The sequence below is a fragment of the Alligator mississippiensis genome, chromosome 1 (assembly GCF_030867095.1).
Source record: "Alligator mississippiensis isolate rAllMis1 chromosome 1, rAllMis1, whole genome shotgun sequence".
In the NCBI taxonomy this organism is placed as follows: domain Eukaryota; kingdom Metazoa; phylum Chordata; order Crocodylia; family Alligatoridae; genus Alligator; species Alligator mississippiensis.
In genome coordinates, this window is record NC_081824.1 from 421082601 (window position 1) to 421108065 (window position 25465).

The following is a 25465-nucleotide window of genomic DNA, read 5'->3' on the forward strand; positions in this document are numbered from 1 at the left end:
GTGTGTTTGGCTTGATTTATGATTCAGAGCTAGAGACAAGTTTTCAGTTGGGAGTAAAAGAGAACGTGGGAAGTTTCTTGTGACAGACTAGATTGCGATCTTCAGTTGTGTCCCCAGGAACCCTGGCTTGTACAACATCCGTTCAGCAAGCGTTTTTTCCCTGACATTTTTATACTAGAGAGAGCTGGGGAGTGGATGCGGTTAGGGTGCTGCAGAAAGTATGAGACCAGGTTCCTTGGGAAGATGTGACATCTTTTATTAGACCGACTAAGGCTCTGCAAAGACTGTTCTGGGCACGAATGCCTTTCTTCAGGCAGAGGGCGAGTGGCCAGGGGAGCACCGGCCCGGCCGCTTCTGCAGCTCGTGCCTCGGGGAGGCGCTGCTCACCGTAGCGTCTGCACGGGAACGTCCCGCGGAAGGTGCTCGGACCTTGTTTCCTTGCTTGCAGCGCACTCCGCTGTGATTGTCCCCAGCAGCTGATTCTTGTGGGGGCGGGGGTAACCGCGTGTGTATGCGAGTAAATACGGTAGAGGGCGATTGGCCCCGCCCCCGCCGTTTGAATCTAACCGGGTGGAACCTGCCGGACCTCTCACGTGACTCGCCGGCCTGCCGCGCTGGAGGGCAGTCACGTGACTCGACACCTGCTGTTGCTGGTGGCGCGGCGCGTCACGTGAGCGCCACTCCGGGCGACGGCGTTCGCGTCTCCAAGGGCGACGGCCGGCGGGCGGGGCCATGGGGGAGGCCGGCGGCGAGCGCGACCCCGAGCAGCTGCGGCTGGAGCTGGGGCAGGAGGAGCGGATGACGTAAGTGGCGGGGCGGAGCCTCAAGCTGAGGGCCCTGGGGGCTGGGTCAGGCTGAGCCAGAGCTTAGGGGCAGGATGGGGAGGCACCTGGCTGGGCTTGGAGCTGGGAGCAGGCGAGGACGCCAGGACAGGCGCTGGGAGCCGGGGAGGGGCAGAGCCAATGGGGCTGGGGGGAGCAGAGTGGCGCCGCCCTGCTGGGCGCAAAGGAAAGGGGCAGGGAGCATCACTGCCTGGCGGACATGACCCCCTCCAGCAACACCCCAGCATCCTCCTTCCTCCACAGCCACTGGCTGGGGACCCTCCTGTGAAGCGTGCTCGCTCCCAGGGGGTGCATCCTGCCACTTGTGTCAGTGACTCAGCAGAGGCCCTTGTGAGCCATCTCACGGTTGTGACCTGCTGCCAACCCGCATGGAGGTCACTGTTCAGGTCCAAGATAGACTCACTGAGTTTTCAGTTTCCCCAAAGGAAAGGGATAAATAAAACCTTCCTCCACCCCTGAAAAACGTTTAAGAACTAAGAACATGAGAAGCTGTATTTAAAAAAATCATTGCTGGACTCTGGAAGCTAAGCATTTAGGAGTCAGGAAATGCCCAAAACGTCTGTGCAATGTGAATGCGCCTCCTGTGTGCTCGTGCGTTACACTGCAGTCTTTTGATTACATGAGCATGTACTGTTTTTTTCTGTAGGTCCTTTGTTGCATTCAGCATTTGGGTTGAAGGTGAATCGGAGATGGTTGGTAAAAGAGAGCAGCATATGTGAGACCCCCATTTAATTTGTTGCAGAAATTGGAAAATGTGCAGTGACAGAGATAGGATGGTCTCCTGGTTAAGCCTGATTTAGTGTGTGCCATCCTTTCTGTGCACTGAGACAGGGGTCCTGGGGGAAAGAGTAGTGAGAAGCATGTGATCATGTAATTAAAGCCTTTATTGTAAAGCATACATACCAGGGAGCCAAGTTAGGATGTCAGATATTACTGACATTTCCTAACTTGAATGTTTGACTTTGGAATTTTAGGACTGTTCTTTTAATGTAGTTGAGTGTCTGTGGGAATGTATGTGCATGGCCACAGTATACTCACATATTGCATACACACGCACCTCTTCAAAACACTAGCTGTGTGAATCTGAAGTGTGCATTATCTGCGACAAATACAGTAAGAGCAATTTGCCGCTTGCTGAGCAAAAGGAAAAGGAAAATCTGTGATCTAAAGCAGAGTTCTCAACCTTTTTCATTCAGGGACCCATTTGCCAAGGTCAATGGCTTGTCCAGACCCGCAACCCCCTGGCCCTGCCAGTGCCCAACCCACAGTCCCCTGCCAGTGTCCCTCACCCCCAAGCCACAGCCCCCTGATTTTTCAGCCATGTTGGTTTCCCTCATTCCTGATCCGTAGTCCCCTGTCCCCCCGCCCCCCAGTTCTGCTGGGGGGGGAGGGGGGGGCAGCTGCCCCTGTCTTGCTTGGGCCAGAGCACAAGCAGTGAGTGCAGGCCCCTGTGTACATGGGCACTGGCCCCGTGCTACTGGCCCAGGCACGCAGCTCCCTGCTGTGAAGGAGCTCCCCTGCCTTCTTCCCCTGCTGAAGGTCCAGGCATCTACTCCCCGCACCATCCCGACTTCCCCTGCCCTGCCACAGCTCTATGCCTGGCCACAGTCCCCAGCACCTGTGCATGCACACACACACACACGTCCCCCCAGTCGTCCAGACAGTCCCCTGGACTTCCATCCCCTGCTCCCCATACACTTCCCTACGTCCAGTGGCTGGGGCTGCTCCCACAACCTGGCCTTGCTGTATGCTGGCCATGTACATTTGCACGCTGATGCACTTGTGCCTACTACCACCAGACATCTCAAGCAGTGCTTGCAGGCTGGAACACATTCAGCCTGCAAGGGGAAACCCATGCTTTCGCAGGTTTTTCTGGGACTTCCTCGCCACCTGTTCACATATTCTTGTGACCCATGTTTGGGTCGTGACTCACCAGTTGAGAAACACTGATCTAAAGAGAGCATAGCAGTGAGCAGGTTCAGCTCCCTAGCTACTGCTACTCAGTTACTATGAGGAAAGATCTTTTTTTTCATTCTGCCCTTTAAAATTCAGGCATGTATCTTATTTTGGGGCATATTATATATAAGTAAATACAGTAGTGTGTCTAATGTTATATTTATATATGTATAATATATAATGTATATATTATATACACATTAGTTTTGTAGGATGGAATGACAGTGGAACGCTGTGGTGTGGCACATAATTAGGAACGTACCAAATTTATGATTTTGCAGATTCCAGGAAATCCGGGCAATGCCCACGAAATCCATGGAAAAAACCCTCAAATTTATTGAGTGCTGCTGCAGCAGCTTGGTAGCAGGGCTGGCCTGCCTGCTCTAAGGACTGCCAGCAAGGCAGCTGCCACCCCTGCCTGCTGTGAGGGCTGCCTGTCCTGTGACCCCATCCCTCTCCACCAATTGGCAACAAGAGGCAGGGCTGCATGATAGGCAGCCCTTGCAATCAGTCAGCGGTGAGGGGTGGAACCACATGACAGGCAGCCCCCACAGCCAATCATTGCCAAGGGGCAGGGCCACCAGGGCCCTTCGGCCAATCAAGGGGGGCACACTCCGCCTATGACATGGCTGCCTGGGTCTGAGTTCTGCCTGCAAAATCAGGGAGCAGCCCCCGCAAATTAGGTAGGTCTCTATACATAATGTTTCTCTATGTGGCCATTATTCCTGCTGTCCCTGCACCATCTCGGTTGGAGCATGGAACTTCTGATTTAGAAGTAACTTGCCAAATTTGACCTCTTCTCATTGTAGAATGCAGTTGGCTTTGGTAGCTTTCTCTGAGGTCCAAGGGGCACAGCTCATGCTGGAAACTACTCTCTGAGTGGCCATGAATTCTTCCATCTTGCTTACCCCTGCACAATCATACTTCTGCACTATGTCCAAGATGAAGATAACTAGAACCTGCTTTGTTTTGTGCTAATGAGCTGTGGCCATCCAGCTCCTGGCAAGTTGCTTTTAAGTCATTCCATTTGGTTGAGCAAAGTTGGGGGAAGTATTAGCACGTATACTAAACAGAAGTGCAGGTCAGAATGGGATAGGCTACTGAGTTATATTGGATGCTAGTTTTAATTAAAAACATGATTTTCAGAGGCACAGAGAATGAACAGTGACATTGTGCTTAGCACCTCTCAAAATCTGGTCTGTAGAATACAATCCTTGCCCCGCACCCCAGTCTTTCAGTGTTATCCAGAATTAAAATTAGAGAGAGGAAGGAAAAAGAGATCCACTGATATAGAATTACAGGGCTACTTTTACCTCTGTGTGTGGTTCTAAATAAGAAAGGAGGTGCAAAGGCAGTTATCTTTCACAGTTTGTTTATTCCAGTAAAGCTTTGTTGCTATGTAATGTATTTGTTACCTAGCATTTCATTTATTTACAGCAGTGCCCCATATACTGCTCCAACTTCACTGGAGTTTTATCTTTCAAAGAACTGGGCATCAGCTTAGAAAACTGACACTCTGGTTTGCTAATTTGGATGGAATGAGCACTCCCAGAGTCAAAGGTGTTTACATGACCCTGTTACCTTATGCTAAATAGGTAAGCATCATTATGGTTTTGAGTAGACTTCAGTCTACTTAGTCCCATGAGAGACATCTTAGAAAAGTTGTACCAAGGCATGGGATTGTATCGTTAGGATATGTGTGAGACAGAATAAAAAATACATATACAATATTGCGAAATTTGATTAGGTTGGTTATGCAAAACATAATCAAAATTGATCAAAATCCCTTTGTCAAAGAGAGGATAGAGAGAAGAGCTAAAGTCTCTCATTTTGTCAAATAAATTCTTCTTAGAGGAGAGGAAAGGATTAAGAAGGATTAGTCCGATTGTTGAATTTCAAGTGGACTGCTGTGCATCGTAGTTACCTTTTCTGTGTCTGACAAAACAGAGAGATCCAAGGGCAAGAAGTGATAGGATAGTAAAGGGGCAGGGGGGACAAGACTATGTCCACACTTTGCTTGTGTACTATATATGCCCTTGTAGCACTACAAAAAATATTTGTCTATGTGTTCAGGCTGTTTATAGCACCTTTTGTAGTGCCACACATAATGTGTAGACAGTTACCTTAGTGCTACTCGGGATTTCTCAGTTCTTCAGTATTCCCAAGTGCTCTGCTTTCCCCACACACACCCAAAGGGGAGGGAGTGAGAGCAACTGGATCCCTAAGAACCTGTGAGGAGCAGAGCTGCGTCTCTGCTTGCTGCAGGGGCTGTCACAGGTCTCTGCTGCCTTGCTCCTTAGTGATGGTGACAACAGCTAATCAAGTAGGTGAGGCAGCCCAAGCAGCTGTTGCTGCCTAGATTAGCTGTTGCTGCCCTATTGCTAGAAAGTGTGCCTTTGGTGGCACTTTGCAGCACTCCAGCCAGTTTTCTGAATGTATGTACACTGTAGCACTCTATTTTTGTAGTGCTTCAAAATGCTGATGCAGCAAAAGGTGCTTGGTAGTGCTGCACAACAATGTATGCATACAGCTGAAGTATGGCTTTTGTAGATGCTCTCAGCAAGGCTCTTTGTTGTCAGTCACGGGTGGATGCTCTGGGCTGGGAATTTGGCCATGACAGCTTTTGCTCTGGACCCTGCTGTATTTCTCGCTGTTGTGATACCATTTAGCTTGTCTGGTCCAGTCTTTCTCAAGCCAGGGTGAGGTAGATGGTCCATTCCTACTGGTTCTATATGATGCAGATATATTTGGTCAGAAAATTATTGGTCAAAAGACATTGCTTGCAAATCCCATTAAGGCTTACCAGCAAATGATTGTTTGGAGAGAAGCTGAGGTCTGTTGGCTTTACCCAGGGTAGGTACTTGAGATAGTTAGGCCATTTTAGACCCCATAGCTTCTCTTTTTAAAGCTCTTGGGAGGGGTAAAAGAGGGGAAAGTGGAACCTGAAACCAAAAAAGGAACATTGGAACATCAGAAATTAGATCTCATTGTTTCATTTACCTACCAGGTCTAATTTCTGAGTCTAATCCATCAGTCCATTGATTTTCTATTCTTCCCATCTATACCAGGCATGACCTTTAACACAGGTTGTGTCTGGTACCAGTAGACCTTCTTATTTGAACCAAGACAGGCAGTCTCCTTTTCATGCTGTAATTAACATTCATTGTCTATTTTAATGTATAATGCACTTTACCTGCTCTCTGACAACAACATTCACAGTTAGAATATGCATGCTATTCCCCAGGTTTGTTGTTCTTTTGCTGACCAGTGGAAGATACAGTATGTAAATTTAACTTTATTAATGATGTGATATGACACGGTTAACTATAAATCTTGTATTACCAACTGGAATCTTAAACAATGATTTCCCTTTCTTATAGGCTATTCCACATCATACGTGTATGGCTTACCATTGCTGTACATACTGTTCACTTAGGAATTGATCCAAAGCCCACTGAAATCAATGGGAGTTTCTCCACAAACTTAATTTAATGGGCTTTGGATCAGGCCCAATAGACCAGACATTGACTGCCTCTTACACTGATGAACCATGACTTCTACTTGTATGAGTCTACCAAAGAGACTTCTCTAAGCAAGGGATTTACAGTCTCATGTTGGTTGATTTTTGATATATTACCATGAAATGTCTAAACAAATTCAAAGAAGTTAAAGAAGAATTTAACTTGTTATGTTAACAGTTATGTTACTATAGACAAAAGTCAGCAAAATGATTATTTGGCAAATATCATGTGAAATGTTTTTGAGAGGGAGGGAAGTTTAGTGTGTATAATGGTATACAACTAAGAAGGCTTAAAAGTCACGTTTATACTTGTCTAATGTCTAGTAAGAATAAGTGTCTAGTAAGACTTGTTATGGTTTTAGTGACACTTATTGTGCCCACACTCAGGGCAAGGAGTTGTAGGGCTGCCACTAAAGATCAGAAACAAGTAACTTAACAAAAAATAGCACCTGTAAAAAAAAAAGAAAAAAAAAAAGAAAAGAAAATCTTAAACCAGAAACCCAGCCAGTTTTCATCTTTTCATGCTTTCAGCCAGCACTTGGTTATCTGAGTATTTTTTTTGCATAGAGGCTGTGATTCAGGAAAGCTTTTCTGTTCAGGACATCACTACAGATATGGTTATTTTCCACTGAAATCCATGAGCACACGTTTAAGTGTTCCCACTGTAAGGGTTGTAAATTGTCTTCTGATGTGGGGAAGTTTCAAAACCTTAAATGCTTTGAGATTAAGACCATCTCAAAGCACACCACAACCCCTCCAAGTAAAAACCAAGACACTGATCCTACAAGCTGTTCTGCATGGTCAGGCACCTGTACAGCACTGAGCTCAGATTTTCTCTCCTCCAGAGCAGGGACTGTGGTTTGCAGATGTTCATACAGCTGTGATAGTCATACATAATGAGAGCCCAACATGGCTGTTGGATGTAGATGCTACAGCAGTGGAAATGTTTAATAACAATGTGATTTTTGTTTTTCAAAATTGCTGTCAATTTCAGCTGACAAGTGAGATGGAAGATTTTTTCCCTAGCTACCAGTGTAGCAAATTCAGCCTTAACACCCAATGTCACCTGTTTTTTCTGTGCATATTCTCATCAAGAGTAAATGTAACTGGGACTTGGCTAGCATTTTTGCTAATGATGCAGAAGGAAGAACGTGATCTTATTTGATCTTTAGGAGCTACTGTATATGATTTTTTAATATTAACAGGGATAAAAATTACTTTGGTTGCAAGCTGCAAGCACATCTGTTCTAGTTATAGTTATCATTCTCCTACTGAGATGAATGCTAAAGTTGGGATTTGTCATAGAAGGGAAACTAGACTTTGTATGGCTTTACCAGTTCAGCTCTGGTTCTAACTAATTTCAACTGGAGCTTTTGCTATACAGGTTTTGGAGTATGGAGGGGGTTTTTTATTCTACCTTCCTAAAAGCTCATCTAAATACTCATGTGAGTATGTCCTCAGAATGTCCTCCTCAAACTGGTCACAAAAACAAACACTGTAAATCCTTAGTCAGTAGCAGGACAAAATAGCACGCTCATGTTGTGGTACCTAGTTTTGTGCTTGCAGTTGTATTGTTTTAGATTATGATCTCAATTCTTGTAAAATAAAGCAGGTCAGACTTCCTCATCAGATCAAAGGAAATCTCCAGGGAAAATCAGGCGGCTGTTGTAAGCATGGATGGTTATTTACTAGTTAGTTCATGATGCCAGAAAGCACTGGTCAGCATTCCAGCTAACTCCCAACTCCCATCTTCTTGCATTTCTGTCAGAGTGCCGCCTTTAAACCATGTTTTTATACCTTTTGTATATGCTTATTGATCAGTAGTTATCTTGCATATAATGTTCCCCATCTACAATGCTCATGACTTCTAGAGACAAGATTTCTTTTCTTCCATCCCACTTCACAGCATTGTGACTGTTGGACTTTTTTGTGGAGAGGGAGGGAATGTATATTGCCCTTTCCAGTCTGTTACTGCTCTCCATCCTTCTGGTCACCTACAAGGGCAGAGGGTTCTGCTAGGCCAGGCTTGTCCAAAATACGGCCCGCGAGCCACCATGCGGCCCATCAAGCTATTTTCTGTGGCTTGCGGTGTTGCGACGGGAAACAAAAGTAACGCTGTTTACTTTCATTCCAACTCCTTGTCCCTCCCCCAGCCCCGCAGCGCCTTGTAGAGTCCCCACATGTCCCCCTGGCTGCTGAGCCCAGGTGCGCAGGTATGGAAGCATCCTTGAGGCTGCCTAGGTGGCAGGGAGGACACGGCGGGGTCAGGCAGCACCCCTTGACCCCTGCACCCCGAGACTGCGGCTGGACTGGACAGGCCGCGCGAGCGCCCGCTCCTGCTGGCCCACTGGGTAATTAAAAAGTTCATGATCTGGCCCCACATTCAAAAAGGTTGGACACCCCTGTGCTAGGCTTTCTCCTTTCCCAGACTTCCATTTTTTTATTTGGTGGATGCAGATGAGTCCTCCTCCCCTGTGAATAATTCCTGTGCTAGTCTCTCTCCAAGGTAGCAGGAGATTGAAATTGTGGTGGTACCTGGCAGTTTCATTGGTGCCCACCAGAGCTTCTGAAATTTACCTTTGTCCTTAGGGGGTAAGACATTCTTCCCCCAATTAAAGCTGTAAGTCATGGGAAAAAAATGTTTGCTTATCTCTAGAATTTTTTCCAGGGAAAGTTTTCTGTTCCTCATGTTATTTTAATCAATGGCTTGAGCTAACAGTTATGATATACTACAATAATACATTTCTGAGTGAAATCTGAGTCATTGTGGCCAAAAAAAAGCTTCTGGAAGAATGATTAGTCACTAAGAATTAAGTCCTAAATTAAAAATAAGGTAATTTCCAGCAGCACATTTCTTGGGTGTTCTCTTAAGCATCCAAAACTATGGTCATCCTTTGTCCATTAGCTTAGGGGTTGTCAACTGTGGATATTTGGAGAGATGCTAGTGGGTACACGTGGGTGGGCAGGTACGGAGCACCGCCACCCACCACCCTGTGCCACCAGCTCCCAGGAGCAGGGCCAGGAGGAGGTGAGGGTAGCGGCTCCCTTCTGAGGGCTGCACAAGTGCCGTCTGGCCAGCCAGCCGTGGGGGCGGGGGGTGGCTCGCACGTGACGGCTGCCGCCTCCATCCACCACCCCATGCCACTACGTGCAAGCCCTGCCACACCCCCTGCCGGCTCTGCGTCCATCCGCCGCCACCCCCACCTCCCAACCACTCCACATCCAGCCACTGCCACCAGAAGGGGTACACTCCTTAAAAAAGGTTGAAAACCCCTGCATTAGCTTAACACCTGATGTTCTGCCAGATATTGATGTTTAGTGTATGTTGTTTTACTATGAAAGTGATTTCGTTCACAGAATTTCAGAACTACCTCACTCCTTTCCCAAACACTGTAGAAACCCTACAGAACACGCACTGTAATATCACAATCTAGATTAGTGATCTCCAACCCATATCTCGCACATTACCTATGAGACCCTTTACTTTTGCTTGCCGCCACAGGAAAGTAAAGCTGAGGTTCACAGAAAGAGCAAAGTGGTAGGTTACCAGCAGCACAATTTTGGCTCAGGATTGCTCTCTATGGATAAGTGAAGGTTGGGGCACACAGTCCTAGAGAATATAATATAATAATAGAGGCATAAAGGACATTTCATTTGTGCATACAATCCAAGTTAGTTTGTACTGTTAATAATAAGATGATTCATTATATAACTATTTCACTGATTTCTCTAAATATCACAGGGAAATGCTGGAACTCTCAATATTTGAATTGAGAAGCACAGTAATGGAGCTGGAAAAACAACTTGGCAGTGTTGAGGATGAAGGTAAGTAAATTATAGCAAACTCCTGTTAAAACAGTAGAAAACACAGGCAGTGACCTGCTCAGTGTGCTGCCAACCAAATGCCGAGGGACAGACTCAGCACTATAAATTCTTATATACAGATTTAGGCTTTGCCACTTAAAACAGAATACTCTTCAAATAGAGCTAACATGTTTTAGTGTTGTTTTAGCATTTAACATTGGAAAAATAGCAATAAAGGCTGTGGAAATCCTTTAGTCACTTATTTTGTACTTTTTTTCATATATTACTAATGGAATTCATATAAAACATTTGTTAGAGTTCCTTGGTGAATCTAAATCTGGAGCCCATTGAAGGCAGTGAGATTTCACAGTAGGATTTCACCTGTTATCTTTTTCTCATTCTTTTGCATGTAAAGGGATATTTTTTTGAAGAAAGTTGGAGTTTATTTGAATAAGCAAGGTTCTAATATCAGAATCATCAATTACATTTGGAATGAAATATAATAATCTTGTGTTTCTTTGAAGGCAATGAATGGAAAACTAGATATGAAACACAAGTTGAACTAAATGGACAGCTAGGAAGGCAAATTGGTTTCCTTCGGAAAAAGATGGAACATATTCATGGAAATCCAACAGGTAGAAATAGGCATTCATAGATTTTCTCCCTCTAGTTTTCATCATTCTATATTAAATGATATCACTGAGTTACATATTTTGTTTGTTTGTAGATAGATTGTCCTCCATTCGCTTCTTTGATCAAATGCCTGTGGTGAGTACAGTGACATTTAATTGCACAAGATTCTAGAAAAGCACTGCAACTAAAATATATATAATAATGTTAACCAGTGCCACTCAGAAAAAAACAGTGACCTGCTCCATAATCTGTAACTGTCACCTGCTTTAGTTTTTTTAATTGTGTCACCTGTGCAGCTGTTTCAAAACTTGAGGCATTTAACAAAATGGGTAAATAGAATCCTAGAAAAGTAGGGCTGGAAGGGACCTCCAGAGGTCAATTTAGTGCAACCCTCTGCCTGAGGCAGGATCATCCCTATTCAAAACATCTTATACAATTCATAATATAAACTCTACGTAAAACATCTGTTAACCCTGACACAACACAGACCTAACACCCTAACCTGCCACAGGGGAACCATGGCAGCCAAGGTCCTACTTCTATGAAATGTTGTCAATATATGCTTAACAAATCTTGGGTAGAGGGCCATGCCCCCTACACTATAGAGGAAGGTAACTCCCCTCCCCCCCAGTCCATACCAGTCTGACCATGGAGTAAAATTCCTTCCTGATTCCAAATATGGGGATTGGTCTAACCGGGAGGTGGTGGGGAGGGGAGCGCTCTAGTTAGGAACTTCTGGCTTTGTTCCCAGCAGGAACATTAGCATACCCCAGTCAAAGTCCCCATCCTTGGTTGTAGCCAACACCAAGTGCCTCTCAGGGAGGCTTAAAAACACCCTGATACATGTAGTAGAAAAAGGAGGTGGACGCAACCAGTAAAGCATAGAAGCATGGGAAATACCCATAGCAGAACATAGGTATAACTATGCCCAGATCAACCCCAGTAACTGTCCAGCTTCTTGAACACCTCCAGTGATGGAGAGTCCACAACTTCCCTATTACAAAGGTATAAATTGTAAGTGTATTGGTCTGAGGACATAGGCATACAAGGTTCTTTGGGTAAATCTGATATCTTTTATTAGACCAACTCAAATAGTTGGAATAGCTTGCTAAGAAGATTTTTTCCAACTATTTGAGTTGGTCTAATAAAAGGTATCAGATTTACCCAAAGAACCTTGTCTGCCACAACTTCCCTGGGCAGTCTTTTCCACTGTTCGCTGTTCCAACAGTGAAGAAGCTTTTCTGGATGTCCAGTCTAAACTTATTTTGCTGCAACTTCAAGCCATTGTTCCATGTCTTCCTCTCTGCAGCAAGAGAGAAAAGAAGATTTCTTTCTTTATGGCAGCCCTTCAGGTATTTGAAGACTGATGTCATGTCCCCTCTTAAGCATCTTTCCAAGCTGAATGTGCCTCGCTCCTTCAGCCTCTCCTCATATGACTTGCTTCCTAAGCTCTTTATAATTTTTATCACCTATCTCTTCACCCTCTTTGCCTTCTCCACATCCATTTTAAAATGCAGAACTCAAAACTGCATACAGTACTCCAGATAAGGCCTAAGCAGTGTCAAGTAGAGGCACCGCCTGTGTCCTGCACCTGATGCTTCTATTGATGCAGCCCAAAACTGCATTCGCCTTTTGTGTGGCTACATCACACTGCAGGCGCATATTTAGTCCGTGATCTACAAAGACTCCCAAGTTCTTTTCCATAGCACTGCCATCCAGTTAAGTATAACCCGTTTTATATTTGTATTTTTTATGTATTCCTCCTGCGGTGTAGCACCTTGCATTTGTGTGCATTGAACTTCATCTTGTTAGCTCTAGCCCAGTTTTCCAATCTGTCAGGATCTTTCTGAATTGTGCTCGTATCCTCCAACCTGTTTGCAGTCCTTCCCAGTTTTGTGTCATCTGTAGACTTGCTCAAGAAGCTTTCTATGTTAGCATCCAAATCAGTAATAAACACACTGAACAGCACCAGGCCCAGGACAGACCTTTGTGGGACTCCACTCAAAACCTCCTGCCATTCTGACATGGACCTGTTAATAATTACCCTTTGTTTATGGCCATTGGGTCAGTTATCTGTCCACCTTATAATAGTTTTGTCTTGCCCATATTTCTCCAATTTGTTTATGAGAAGGTTATGCAGGCCCTTGTCAAAAGCATTGCTGAAGTTGAGATGCACTATATCCACAGCATTCCCTTCTTCCACCCAATGCAGGGAATGCTTTGTCAAAGGAGGAGATCAGGTTTGTTTGACACAATCTGTTTTTCATAAATTCATTCTGGCTGCTTGCAGTCAACTTTTTCTCCAGATGCTTGCAAATGGCCCTCCTTAGGACACACTTCAGTAATTTACCAGGTATTGAGGTGAGGATAACTGGTCTGTAGTTCCCCAGATCATACTTTTCACTTTTTTAAAGAGGGGCACTACACTGCTTCTTTTCCAGTCCTCTGGTACCTGGCCTGTTTCTCACATCTTAATAAAGATCATTGCCAAGGGCTCTGAGATCTCCTCTGCCAGTTTTGTTAGGACCATGGGATTAAGTTAATCCGATCCTGCTGACTTGAATTCATTCAGACCCAACAAAAGCTCTCTGACCATCTCTTTTGTCATCTCTTCCCCAAGCTTACCTCCAGATTATCCTTATTAAGTGTCTGGCTGCAGATCAATTTTTTGGGGAAGACTGAGGCAAAGTAGCTGTTGAGTAGATTCACCTTTGCATCTTCTGTGAAGAGTTCTCTCTGGCTTGTTAACAGAGGACCCACAGCTTGCTTGCTCCTTCTCTTCTGGCTAACATACTTAAAGAACCTCTTCTTGTTGTCCTTGACCTCCTTTGGCAGGTGTAGTTCATTCTTTGTCTTGCCTTCCTGATTTTGTCTCTGCAAATTCTTGCTATTTCTTGGTTGCATAAGTCTGTCCTCCAACTCAGCACATTTCAAGCTGGAATTCAGTGTAAGAATTAACATTGTGGATATAGAAGATGGAGAGAATGAAGAGACAAAGGGACAAATTACCTTTATTTCATATTACTGTTTTTATTTCTTAATACTATTTGATAGGACCTGCAAGCCCAGTTATTGATCAGGACTTTGTTGTGCTGTATGCTGTACAAACACAGGACAACAAGATTCAAAGGATAAATTGATGTCTGAAAATGGATGCTTTCCAGACAACCAAGCAGATGTTTGGGGAAAGGCTCTGTATTGCACTATATAGCATTACAAGTGAATGGTCTTGATTTCACCAATGTGGCAATGGAAAATACTTAAGCATTCAGTTACCAGGGCAATAGACATGATAAGGGCCTGAATTGAACATAATTTACTCCAATGAGATCTCTAATGATTTATAAGGAAGCACAGGAATTTCTGTTCCCAGAAACTGGAAGAATTGTTACAGAAGGCTAGTACCTTTTGCCCTGTAGAAGTAGAATCATGCTGAGGAATTATGCCTTGCTGTGAAAAACATATAGACCATTCATATTTAAACAAAGAGGTATTTAATTTCAGGTTCTCATTCATACCTGAGATCTGTCTTTCTTTTTGTTTCCAGAAATGTGGGTGGTGTTTTACCCTTCAGAGAGCACAACAGTGTGAAACCAGTAATACAAATATTTACATCTTTACCATTAAAGATTAAAAAAATCATTTTTGCATGTTGAGATTGGATAGAACGTCTTGCAGATAGAACACTCCTACAGTGAAGAATGCTTAGTGAATAATGTCTTTTGTGTACCGGTGAATAATACACATGCTGCACTGTAATTCATTCAGTGCTTATGAGGAAACTGAAATTCAGTCTTTTTAAAAGCTAGTCTGGTGTGAATTTTATTTATTTTTCAGTAAACCTGCCAGCATTTATTCACATATTTTTCATTAAGCAATATTGTGTGAAACATATAGATTGTCTCCTAATTATCATTTCCCCATAATAGCTGAGAGAAATCGTAATCTTTTTTTCCTTTTCTCCTTATAGTTACTGCAAGAAGCCATTCCCAAATAGAGGCTTTAGTATGCAAATACAGGGAGGCATACTGTAGAATCAGTTCAGGGGAGCACACTTCTGATAGCATTGCCTTAGCAACGCTCTAGTTAAGATTAGCTGAGGAACCAGAGTTTCTATTATAAGCCACTGTGCTCAAGATTACCCAGCAACATGATTGAGGAGATTCTGAAATTAAGGTCCAGGCATTTGCTTTGCAAAATAGTGACAACATTGGGCACTGTCTTGAGCCCCACCACATCAGCACTTTGGGGTTTAAGGTTTGATGGTTATACCACCCATTGCCTGTGACAATGTCACATTGTAGAAGAAGCTGGCAGCACAAAAATGACAGGGCATCTGGTCTTTAGGAAGACAGATAGGTGAGAATTTTTGTAATACATGTTAAAGGCTTCTATGAGCTTGTCCACAGGGGACATCAGCATTTTACTAAGGCAGTAGAAAAGTTGACAGTTCCCTTAGCTAGTGACCTTTAATTGAAACGATGCATTTCTCGGCATGTCACAAATAGGGGTGCTTGAAAAATGGGTCTGAGTCAATTTAGGGAATGTTGTTGTTGGTATGGACAACAGTTTGTCATCTGGACTGATGTTGTTTGTCCTCGAGCCCTATCCCTCACTGTCTTCCTCACAGGTTCTCTTGGCTATTCTTGACTCGCATAACATACCTTAGATGTCTCTAGACATTTTGTTGATCTGCCTTTTTCCTCTTCATTACCACCCAGGTCTGGACAGTTCTTTCTGGTGTCTTCAGACTCACCAAGTGACTGTTTCTCTCATCTTTTTTTGTTTTCAGTGGGGTAGGGTGCACTTGCCTTTTGCCAGTAAAGCAATAAGACCAGGGGGAAAGCCTGCAAGCAGCTTGCTTTATTGCCAGAAACTAGGTTTTATGGATCTTCTGTTTCCTAGTTTGTGACTGGACAGAAAATATGGGGGTTCCCTATCTACTGCTTTGGGATTAATTATATGCACTTCTGCTGAAGAATCTGCAAGACTTCAGGGGCAGTAGGTGATACCAGATGGCCCTGAACTTTCAAATGGAGTTGTCCTGTTACCAAGGTCTGTGTCAGCTTCTAGTCCAAACAAACTTAATAAGCAGCCTGACTCACAATGTTCACACTCTTTTTCAATATAGATTTTAAATGAATGATTACATCAGCCACAAGGGGGCACTTGGTATTAAAACATATATAGTGCTTCTGGGTTCATCTGTATACTGAAACCTTTATGGTGTTTATAGCACAAGATTCAAATGGACAAGATTCAAATAGACAGGATAGGTAGAAACATGCTTTGCTAAAGAATTTTAGGGTTTTTTCTGTAATTATTGTAGTATGAAATTAGAGACAGTTTATCATTTAGTTAAAAATGGACCTTGATTTCAGTACCTGTAAAAATATAGCATTACTTTTTGCACACTGAACCTAAAATGACATTAAGCATTTAATTAGGTCACCTGATAGACACAAACACCTGGTGTTGAAAGGGGTGGGAGGCGATTTATTTTCTACATGAAGCTATTTTATTTCAAATGTCAAGTAGAATAAATTGCAAAGGCTTTTTTGTTTGTTTTACATCCCAGACAATTGTATTGTTACTGTGGCTGCTTCATGGAGAAAAATCGAAGAGGATTAGAGTGGGAGTGAATTGTCATGAGATCAGTGGGCACTACAAGTCAGGCTCTAGTGAAAAGCAAGTTGGGCGTGCTTTATGATGTCATCAATTTGTCACCTGGGATACTAAGAAGAGTTTGATAGAAATTGTCACTAGCATTGCCAATAACAGCAATGCATGGAAAAATCCAGTTGTGAGAACAGCTTATGTGGGTGGTTTTAAAATTCAGCTGCAGTATAAATCTGCATAATTTAATTTGCTAGCAGGTGTTAAGTCAGTGTAATTTGAGGAGGGGAGAGAGAAAAAGCATGTACATAAGAGAAGAAATGCTTAATTATAGAGGGTTTCCCTTTCTCTTGGAAACTCTGGGCATTGGTCACTGCTGGAAACCAGACATGATGGATCATTGAGCTGACTGTATCTTGCCAAGGCCTGTGAAATTCAGTTACATAAAGAAGCTGCTGAAAGTATTCATTTGAAATCTCAGTGCATCTTTCACTCACCAGCTTGCTCAGAGTGGCTTGACACAGACCGTTTAATGAAAACTAAGAATCTTAAATTTGAGTGAAATCCCTTAGTCAGCTTATGTCTCTTTTCCAGGAATACATTGTGCAGCTATTCAGGGCTTAGCAGAAGATGCTGTTAATAAACCTTAACTTACAACAATATTTCAATATTCTATTAAACCAATTGCAGTAACAAAGCTACCCTCACTTTTTTCATTCCATAGGTCAGAATTTATTCTACCACCTTAGTACTGAGACTTGGTGGAAGCATCTTCAACCAGGCTAGTACCGAACAACAGAGGGGACACCTTCAGCTCTTTGGTCTCTTGCTGGATCTTCTGCTAAGACAATTCTGTGCAGTTAGCTTTCTGTTGCCCTCCTGTATTCTCTGAGCTTGGCTTTCTGGGAGCTTCTATTTTTGGGCTGTTTCCTTTTATTATAAAATATACCTGTTGCTCTGAGTATCTCAAATGGACTCCAATGAAGTTTTATCTGTGTGTCTCACAGAGTTCTCTGAAGATGAACAAGCCCCTCAGGGATTTGATTAGATTCAAGTATCACTTCTTGCTTCTCTCTTCTTGATGGGTTCAGCTGTACTGGTGGCTAAAGACCCATGGTAGATAAGGTCTCAGTCTTCGGTTACTGTCTTTCCAGTAGGAGTTGACAGGTCATAAATTACCTTCCTAGCAGACATGGCCATTTAGAGGTTCTTTGAAGTCTTGCCAGTTAAAATTTCCCTCAGTCCATTTTCTGAAATATTATTTCACTCACCTCAGTGTTTGAGTGCTGGGAGAAGTCTTTCAAATGCTTCTCTTTCCGAGCACATTAAACAAATGTCAACTTTGCAAAGCAAATTTACTTACCCAAAAGTCAGAAATGGCCAAATTTTAATTTTGCTTATGAAGCATTAAGTCTGCTTGACACATGGGGGAGCTGGACTGCTGGTACTGCACTATGCCAATGTGGATGCAGTGCCACCCAACATCTTTATAGTACTTGACACTTCTTTGGGTGTTTATACACGTGCTCTGGGGGGGTGTGGGTGTGGGATGGGGAGGGGGGAACACACTTTAATTAGAGTGGCTCCAAGAGCCTCTGTAATTAAAGCACCCGGAGCATCTCATGTGTTAGTGTCTCCATAGTGAAAAATGGCAATGGGGGTGCTCTAACTAAGGCTCAATTGACAGGCCTTAGTTAAAGCACCCCACCACCATTTTTCAACGTAGGGATGCTGATACACAAAACACTGGAGTCTGCTGGAGCGCAGTAATTACCCATACTCCAGCAGACTGGATTAATCGATTCTGCTCCGACATGCTATAGTTACAGCATGTCAAAGCAACCTCACTGCTCATGTATAGGCGTCCTTTGAGGCCCCCATTCCACAGCTCTCTGCAGTGAAATCATGCATCATAGCCTTGCATCATGGCCATCTATGCAAGGCATTAGGAATGAGAATTATAGGAGATGGGGCCAAATCTCTTAGTTCACAGCAAATGCAGTATTTTTTAATTGCCTCTGTATATATAATAGCATCTGACCCTAAAATAGGGAGCACAGTAGAGGATGAGAGAATTGTATCTTTGTCCAGAGAGCCAAATGTGTGCTTGAGAATGCAGAGCCAGTTATCTGCTGTGCAGATAGCAGTGGCTGCTACTTCATTAGAACATGAAGGTCACTAAAGAGTAGGAACAGAGTCTCTGAGCTTTATTCTGCAACTCTTGGGAAAGCTGTCAGAATCCATGTCCCCATGATGGTAACTTGGATGTGGACTCTGCTTAGTAAGAACTGCTGCTAAAATTGTGGGGTCAGGTTATGCTGTGAGAGTTTGGATGAGGGCGAGCTACTGAGTTTCACAACTGTCATATCAGGGACAAGTAGAGAGTGCTCTTCAGTGCCTATGCAAGTGATGGATTCAGGGTGAGAATCAGTTTGGCCTTGAGACTGCACATTCTGTAACCGCAGTGACAATGTTGACATAGCACAAGCCCTTGACTGTGCAGGATAGCACTTTCGGTAGGATGCCTCCACACCCAGACTGTTCATCCCGCAGAGCCCACTTGGCCACTAGTAGGATTTGTCAAGTTACCTCCTTATTCTGGAGACAAGGATTTCTTTGGGTGATATCTTTTATTGGACCACTTGCATAGTTTGCATAGAGTTAAACAAGCTTTTGAATACAAGACACATTCTGCATTTTTCTTTTTCTCTTCAAAATGACTAGCTCCTACGTCCAACAATAGGGGAGAGCTTTGTAACAAGCAACAGAGCTCCAGTGGTATCTCGGGTATTTTTGCTTTCCATTTCATTTCACAAAGCAGAAACAATGCTTTTCATGTCTCCTGTGTATCTGTTATAACAGAAAATTAAAGTTAATAGCAGCTCATCCATGGGTGAAGCATTGTTGAGAGTCAAGACTCTTCTGTCAGTTTCTGGTTTTTAAATCAGCATGGGGGGCTTTCCAGCTTGCCAGCAGCTTTTAATAGCACTTCACCTTTGCCACCACACTGTAAATTCTTTACTGCAATGAAAATCATTTGCAGAGAGAGCTCAATAACAGCCAGAAATACAAAGGAAGAACAAAGAACACAGCTTTATTAACAATATCACGAGGCCCAGAAGTCTTTGTCAATCTAAGCCAGTTTCCTGCTTAAGTGCTGTAAGCCAGGAATGTCAAAAGATACCCCGGCCTACAGGACTGGTAGAGGACTGGGAATTTGGGTGCAGGGTGGGCAGGGGTTGGGCCTGCTGCTGAATTCCCAGCAATGGAACCATGATAGGCAGGGGAGCAAGTGACATCGGTGTTAACCCCTTGTCCTACTTGCAGCTAGGCCAAGATCTGGCCTGTAAGTAGCTTTGCAGTCCATCTATAGCCTGTGGGGGCAGTAAAGTTGATAATTCTACCACAACCTCAAAACAGGACTGACCAAATTATAGGAGACTTTTTTTATTCATTGTCTATAACTTTGCTTCCTGTAGTGGCTTGACCTGTGGGCTGTGTTTGTCAGGTACCAGGAGTTGGCTCTCCATCAGTTCTTATTTTTTCTCTTTCATAGGTCAGCCTTGTGTTAAATTTAATCATTACCACATCCTTTGGAAATTATGAGGCTTTAATTGTACCTTTAAGCTGTCTGCTCTATGAATACAGAGAGGAGTAACCTATACCAATGCTTCTGTTCCTCTGAAACCCTCAGGACTATCTGCTGCAAGGACAGCAAAGGGTGCCACTAGCAAGGAAGACACACAGCTAATGCTATGTAAAATATAGGAAATTATCAGTATTTTGTGTATTACAGTAACAACAAGAAGACCCAACTGAGATTGAGGCCCCATAAACATAGTATATTCACATAAGTGCTTTATGGACTAGGTAGGTGAGACAGACAAAGTATGTAAAAGGAAGTAGAGAGAAATAAAGGACATCTGTACACATGCAGGATGTCTGCTCCAATGTGTGCTAATTGACATATGTGGGAGCAGATTCAATTAGTTGAACAAGCTTTAGTTAAACACCCTCACTCTTAGAGCCACTCTAAAGCACCCCTCCACCACCACCCCAGAGCACACGTATAGATGCCCAAAGTGACTCTCCCTACGTCATATTGCAGGTTGGTTGTAAGGCTGAAAATAGAACCAAAGTCTTCTGATCCCTAGTCCAATGACTTATCCACTGTATCAGAATTACATTGCAGAAGTAGCCCAGTGAATCGAGGACAGTAAACAGGAGAATTTACATGGGATTTGCCCTTGGTGAGGAAGGAGCAAATTTTGGAGTTTGCGGAATCTGTTTGCAGGGCTTTTTTGTTGTGAGTAGTGAAGAGGCAGCCAATGATTTAATAGAGCTCAGAGAGGTCAGGAAAGCTTGACAACACAGTGGGAGGGGTCTGTTTTCCTCCGTGTCTCTACGTTTAAAAAAAAAGGGAGATACGGGCGGCTTCTGACATAGCAGGGGCAATGAATTGTATAGGCAAGGAGGATGACTGGATGCAGGAGTTGGAGTACTTTCTTGACCTTGAGTGGTTACCTTCCAGAACTTTTTTATGCATGCAGGGTCACTTGACTGAGCTCAAGTAAAAGACATTTCAAAGACTAAGTCTGGAGATGGTGTTGGAGTTCATATGGGCTTTGAGGAGGAATGGAGAGCCAGATGATAGCCAGAAAAAGAGGTTAAATTGTAGAGGGGAAATAGAGTTGATAAACATGTCTGCTGCACTGGCAAGAGAAACAAACAGGAATAGATGATGAAACCACAGGGAAGAAGGGGTAACAGCTAACATGCAAAAAGAGAAGAAAAGGCAATGGAGAAGGCACAAAACCAGAGCTTTAGAAAGAATGAGGATAATATGAAGGGGGTAGTGAGAGAGAACAGAAAGCAGAAAAGAAGGAACAGTAGAAGGGAAAGGATTAGAGATTTACACTGTCACCAGAAAGAGGTAGATCTAACTAACAGGGGATTCTTTGTTAAGAGGAATCAATGGGCCAGTTCCCAGAGAAGATACAGACACTTGAAGGGTGTGTTGTCGGCCAGAGGAGCAAACAAGATGTAGATATGAGCTTGAAAGGGATTCTGAAATGAACAGGTAAGAATAATGATCAAACTTAATTTAAAGGTAACACTGAAAGATTCTGCGTGGGATGGAAACAGAAACCTGTACCATGCTGGGGAAAACACTCAAAGACATGGGGACTCCTGGTTTTTAAAGAATTCTTCTGGTCCTTAGAGAAAGAGAGTGAAAATATGACAACATCATTACAATCATTCTCAAGGACTGAGGTAGTGGGAAACTTTGGAGCTTTTCAACTAGTGGGAGGCATTCGCAGAAAAAGGACTCTCCTTGGCAACTGTAGCTGAGGCACTGGTTTTGTGAGGTCAATACTGGCTTGACCGGTAAAAAGAGTTTTAAACTAAGAAATGAAGAAAGAAGGTTGAGAGAGACTTGTGTAAAATACAGAGCTGGTTTTAGTACACAGAAATAGCAAAATCTGCTAAATGAATAGCAAGTAGGAAGATGGACAGCAGGAATGTACTTGTATTGATGAGAATAATAGTCAGACTGTATAGCTAGGAAGTTTATGCCTAATTCCACGAGGAAGCTGGGTGTGGTTAATAAAAAAACAACTATTTGCATATAAATGCAAGGAGACCACACAGCAAAATGGAGGAACTTGAACTGCTGCTGCAGGAGGTAAAGCCAGATATATCCAGAACAGAAATCTAGTGAAAAAGCAAGCATGGCAGGGATACAATTATTAGCGAGCATGTACCCTTCAGGAAACGGAAATAAATATAAAGGTGATAGGGCAACCTTGTACATTTGAGACATACTAGACTGTAAGAGCATGAAAAGGGATGGTATGGACAAAATAGCATCTGTGTGGCCCAGAATCACTCTTGGGAAGGTTGGTAAAAGAGGTTTTCGTGGAGTACAGCTGAGAGTCTATTTGGCTAGGGACAGACATTACACATAAACTGGTTTAAGTGTTCAGGAACTGGTTTAAACCTGTAACAGAACAGACATTCAGTGCAAATAAACCAGTTTCAAAATGGCCAAAACCGGTATGAGACAAACCTGGTTGAATGTAGTATCAGACTTAACTGATTTCGGTCAAACAAGTGTATTCAATGTCTGTCCCAGACCCCTTGCTAGTTTAAGATAAACCAGACACCCCCAGCATCTTGGAATGCTCTCTGGACTGGGGTCTCTGCTCCAGCCTCAGGGCTGACCCCGCCCCTCTGCTCTCTAGCCGGAGCAGGGACCACCCCTAGCAGAGACACCAGCTGGCATGGCCCCATTAAGGCAAACTGGGCAGTGAGGGGGTTAATTCTTCCTTCCTTCCCCTCTTCCCCCACCACAACCCAGGTCAGCCTGTCTGCTGGGGAGCAGAGGTGAGGGGGCTGTAGCAGTGGCTCCTGGAGCTGGCAGACCCCGGCTGCAGGGAATGGACAGAGGGAGGAATTAACCCTTCTCCTTCCCCTTAATGGGGCTATGCTGTGTTGGTCATCCCACAGGGTGGGGAGGGGGACTCTGTGAGGTACTGGATGGGGAAGCCCCGCACTGGACTCTGCAGGGAAGCAGGGCACAGGGCTCCCTGCACTCCTGGCAGAGTACGGGGCCCTGCACAGCGGGGAGTGGGGGAAGCAGCTGGCTCCAGTGTGGGGCTTCCCTGCTGCAGGCTCAGGGAGCAGAGTTGCGGGATAAGGCAGGCTCCACTCCGTCCCCCTGTGCAGCGCTAGCCGAAGTCATGCCTGTGCTGGGAATGAGTGCCCTGACCTCCCCGGCTGCTGCTGCTGCCAGGCAGTGGGGGCTGCATGCTGTGGGGGGAGTGTGTGGGGGTCCCTACACCCCACACACCCACACCCTGCCCAACTGAGCTCCGTGCTCCCACTGCCCCTCTGCGGGGAGGAGGAGGAGGGGGAAGAGTTCCCCCCAGCATGGAACAGAGCCTCCCCCTGCCCGGGGGCGGGGAGGGAGGAGTGGGGGGAAGAGTCCTTCTCTGGGGCTGGGCACAGTTTCATAGAGCCCTCCTCTCCACCCCACAGCAATGGGGGAGAAGTAGGGGAAAGAGTGGAAGAGTCCCACCTGGGGCCAGGCAGCCTAACAGAGCACCTCTCCCCACCCTGCCGCAGGATGGGGGAGGAGGAGGTAGAAGAGTCCCCACAGCACCAAACAGGGCCCCCCTCCTGGCCCCGTGGTTGTGCGGGAGAGAGAGGATGGGGAAGAGTTCCCCTCTGGTGCTGGGCAGCCCTGTGTGCTGGGATTGGTCCCAGCTGTCAGGGAGCTGCTGGGGCGGGCCTGCCGGGGCCTGGCCACACTCCCCTCCCCTCAGCTCAGGGGCTGCTCTAGCGCCTCCAGGCTTCTGGGTTGAGCCACCGCAGGCACGTGCTGAATGTCGATCCACTCGCAAACCGGTTTACTCTGTGCAGGTTAGACTAACCTGCCAAGACTGAATCAATTCAGGCTCAGGCTTTTGAATGTCTGTCCCTAGCCCTATGGATCTGTCCGTGTAGATTCATAGATGTTAGGGTCGGAAGGGACCTCAATAGATCATCGAGTCTGACCCCCTGCATAAGCAGGAAAGAGTGCTGGGTCTAGATGATCCCAGCTAGATACTCATCTAACCTCCTCTTGAAGACCCCCAGGGTAGGGGAGAGCACCACCTCCCTTGGGAGCCCGTTCCAGACCTTGGCCACTTGAACTGTAAAGAAGTTCTTCCTAATGTCCAACCTAAATCTGCTCTCTGCTAGCTTGTGGCCATTGTTTCTTGTGACCCCCGGGGGCGCCTTGGTGAATAAATACTCACCAATTCCCTTCTGTGCCCCCGTGATGAACTTATAGGCAGCCACAAGGTCGCCTCTCAACCTTCTCTTGCGGAGGCTGAAAAGGTCCAGTTTCTCTAGTCTCTCCTCGTAGGGCTCGGTCTGCAGGCCCTTGACCATACGAGTGGCCCTTCTCTGGACCCTCTCCAGGTTATCCGCATCCTTCTTGAAGTGTGGCGCCCAGAATTGCACGCAGTACTCCAACTGCGGTCTGACCAGCGCCCTATAGAGGGGAAGTATCACCTCCCTGGACCTATTCGTCATGCATCTGCTGATGCACGATAAAGTGCCATTGGCTTTTCTGATGGCTTCATCACACTGCCAGCTCATGTTCATCTTGGAGTCCGCTAGGACTCCAAGATCCCTTTCCACCTCTGTGCCACCCAGCAGGTCATTCCCTAGGCTGTAGGTGTGCTGGACATTTTTCCTCCCTAGGTGCAGCACTTTGCATTTCTCCTTGTTGAACTGCATCCTGTTGTTTTCTGCCCACTTGTGCAACCTATCCAGGTCTGCCTGCAGCTGTTCCCTGCCCTCCAGCATGTCCACTTCTCCCCATAGCTTTGTGTCATCTGCAAACTTGGACAGAGTACATTTGACTCTCTCGTCCAAGTCACTGATGAAGACATTAAAGAGTATCGGTCCAAGGACCGAGCCCTGCGGGACCCCACTGCCCACACCCTTCCAGGTCGAGACCGACCCATCCACCACGACTCTTTGGGTGCGACCCTCTAGCCAATTCGCCACCCATCGGACTGTGTAGTCATCCACATCACAGCCCCTTAACTTGTTCACCAGTATGGGGTGGGATACCGTATCGAAGGCCTTCCTGAAGTCTAAGTATACGACATCCACCCCTCCTCATGTGTCCAGGCGTTTTGTAACCTGGTCATAGAAGGAGACTAGATTGGTCAGGCACGATCTGCCCGCCACAAACCCGTGCTGGTTTCCCCTCAGCATAATTTGCCCTGCCGGGCTCTCACAAATGTGAGCCTTGATAATTTTTTCAAAGACTTTACCAAGGATGGAGGTGAGACTGACTGGCCTATAGTTGCCCGGGTCCTCCTTCCTCCCCTTCTTGAAAATGGGGACCACGTTAGCCCTTTTCCAATCCTCTGGGACTTGGCCCGTGCGCCACGAGCGTTCGAATATTCCCGCCAGTGGCTCTGCAGTGATGTCGGCGAGTGCCTTCAGCACCCTTGGATGGAGCTCATCCGGGCCTGCCGACTTAAAGGCATCCAGTTCTTCCAAGTGACTCTGCACCACCTCAGGATCTACG

The 25465-nt window shown here is 45.1% G+C and overlaps 1 protein-coding gene across 5 annotated transcripts in view; it reads left to right on the forward strand.

Annotated features, from left to right (window-relative positions):
* The first annotated feature begins 594 nt into the window (after positions 1–594).
* Positions 595–25465, forward strand: part of CCDC169 (coiled-coil domain containing 169) — a 42268-nt gene continuing 17397 nt past the window's right edge. Inside the window, exons 1-4 of one of the 5 annotated variants that reach the window (XM_059715851.1) lie at positions 595–803; positions 10061–10143; positions 10647–10757; positions 10850–10890. In XM_059715851.1, coding sequence (XP_059571834.1) covers positions 733–803; positions 10061–10143; positions 10647–10757; positions 10850–10890 — 306 coding nt within the window. In that variant the 5' untranslated portion in view covers positions 595–732. Of the gene's footprint in view, positions 804–1294; positions 1558–3400; positions 3482–10060; positions 10144–10646; positions 10758–10849; positions 10891–25465 lie in introns of those variants that run through there. The other 4 variants (XM_006267430.4, XM_059715741.1, XM_059715773.1 and 1 more) reach the window with 4 other exon arrangements.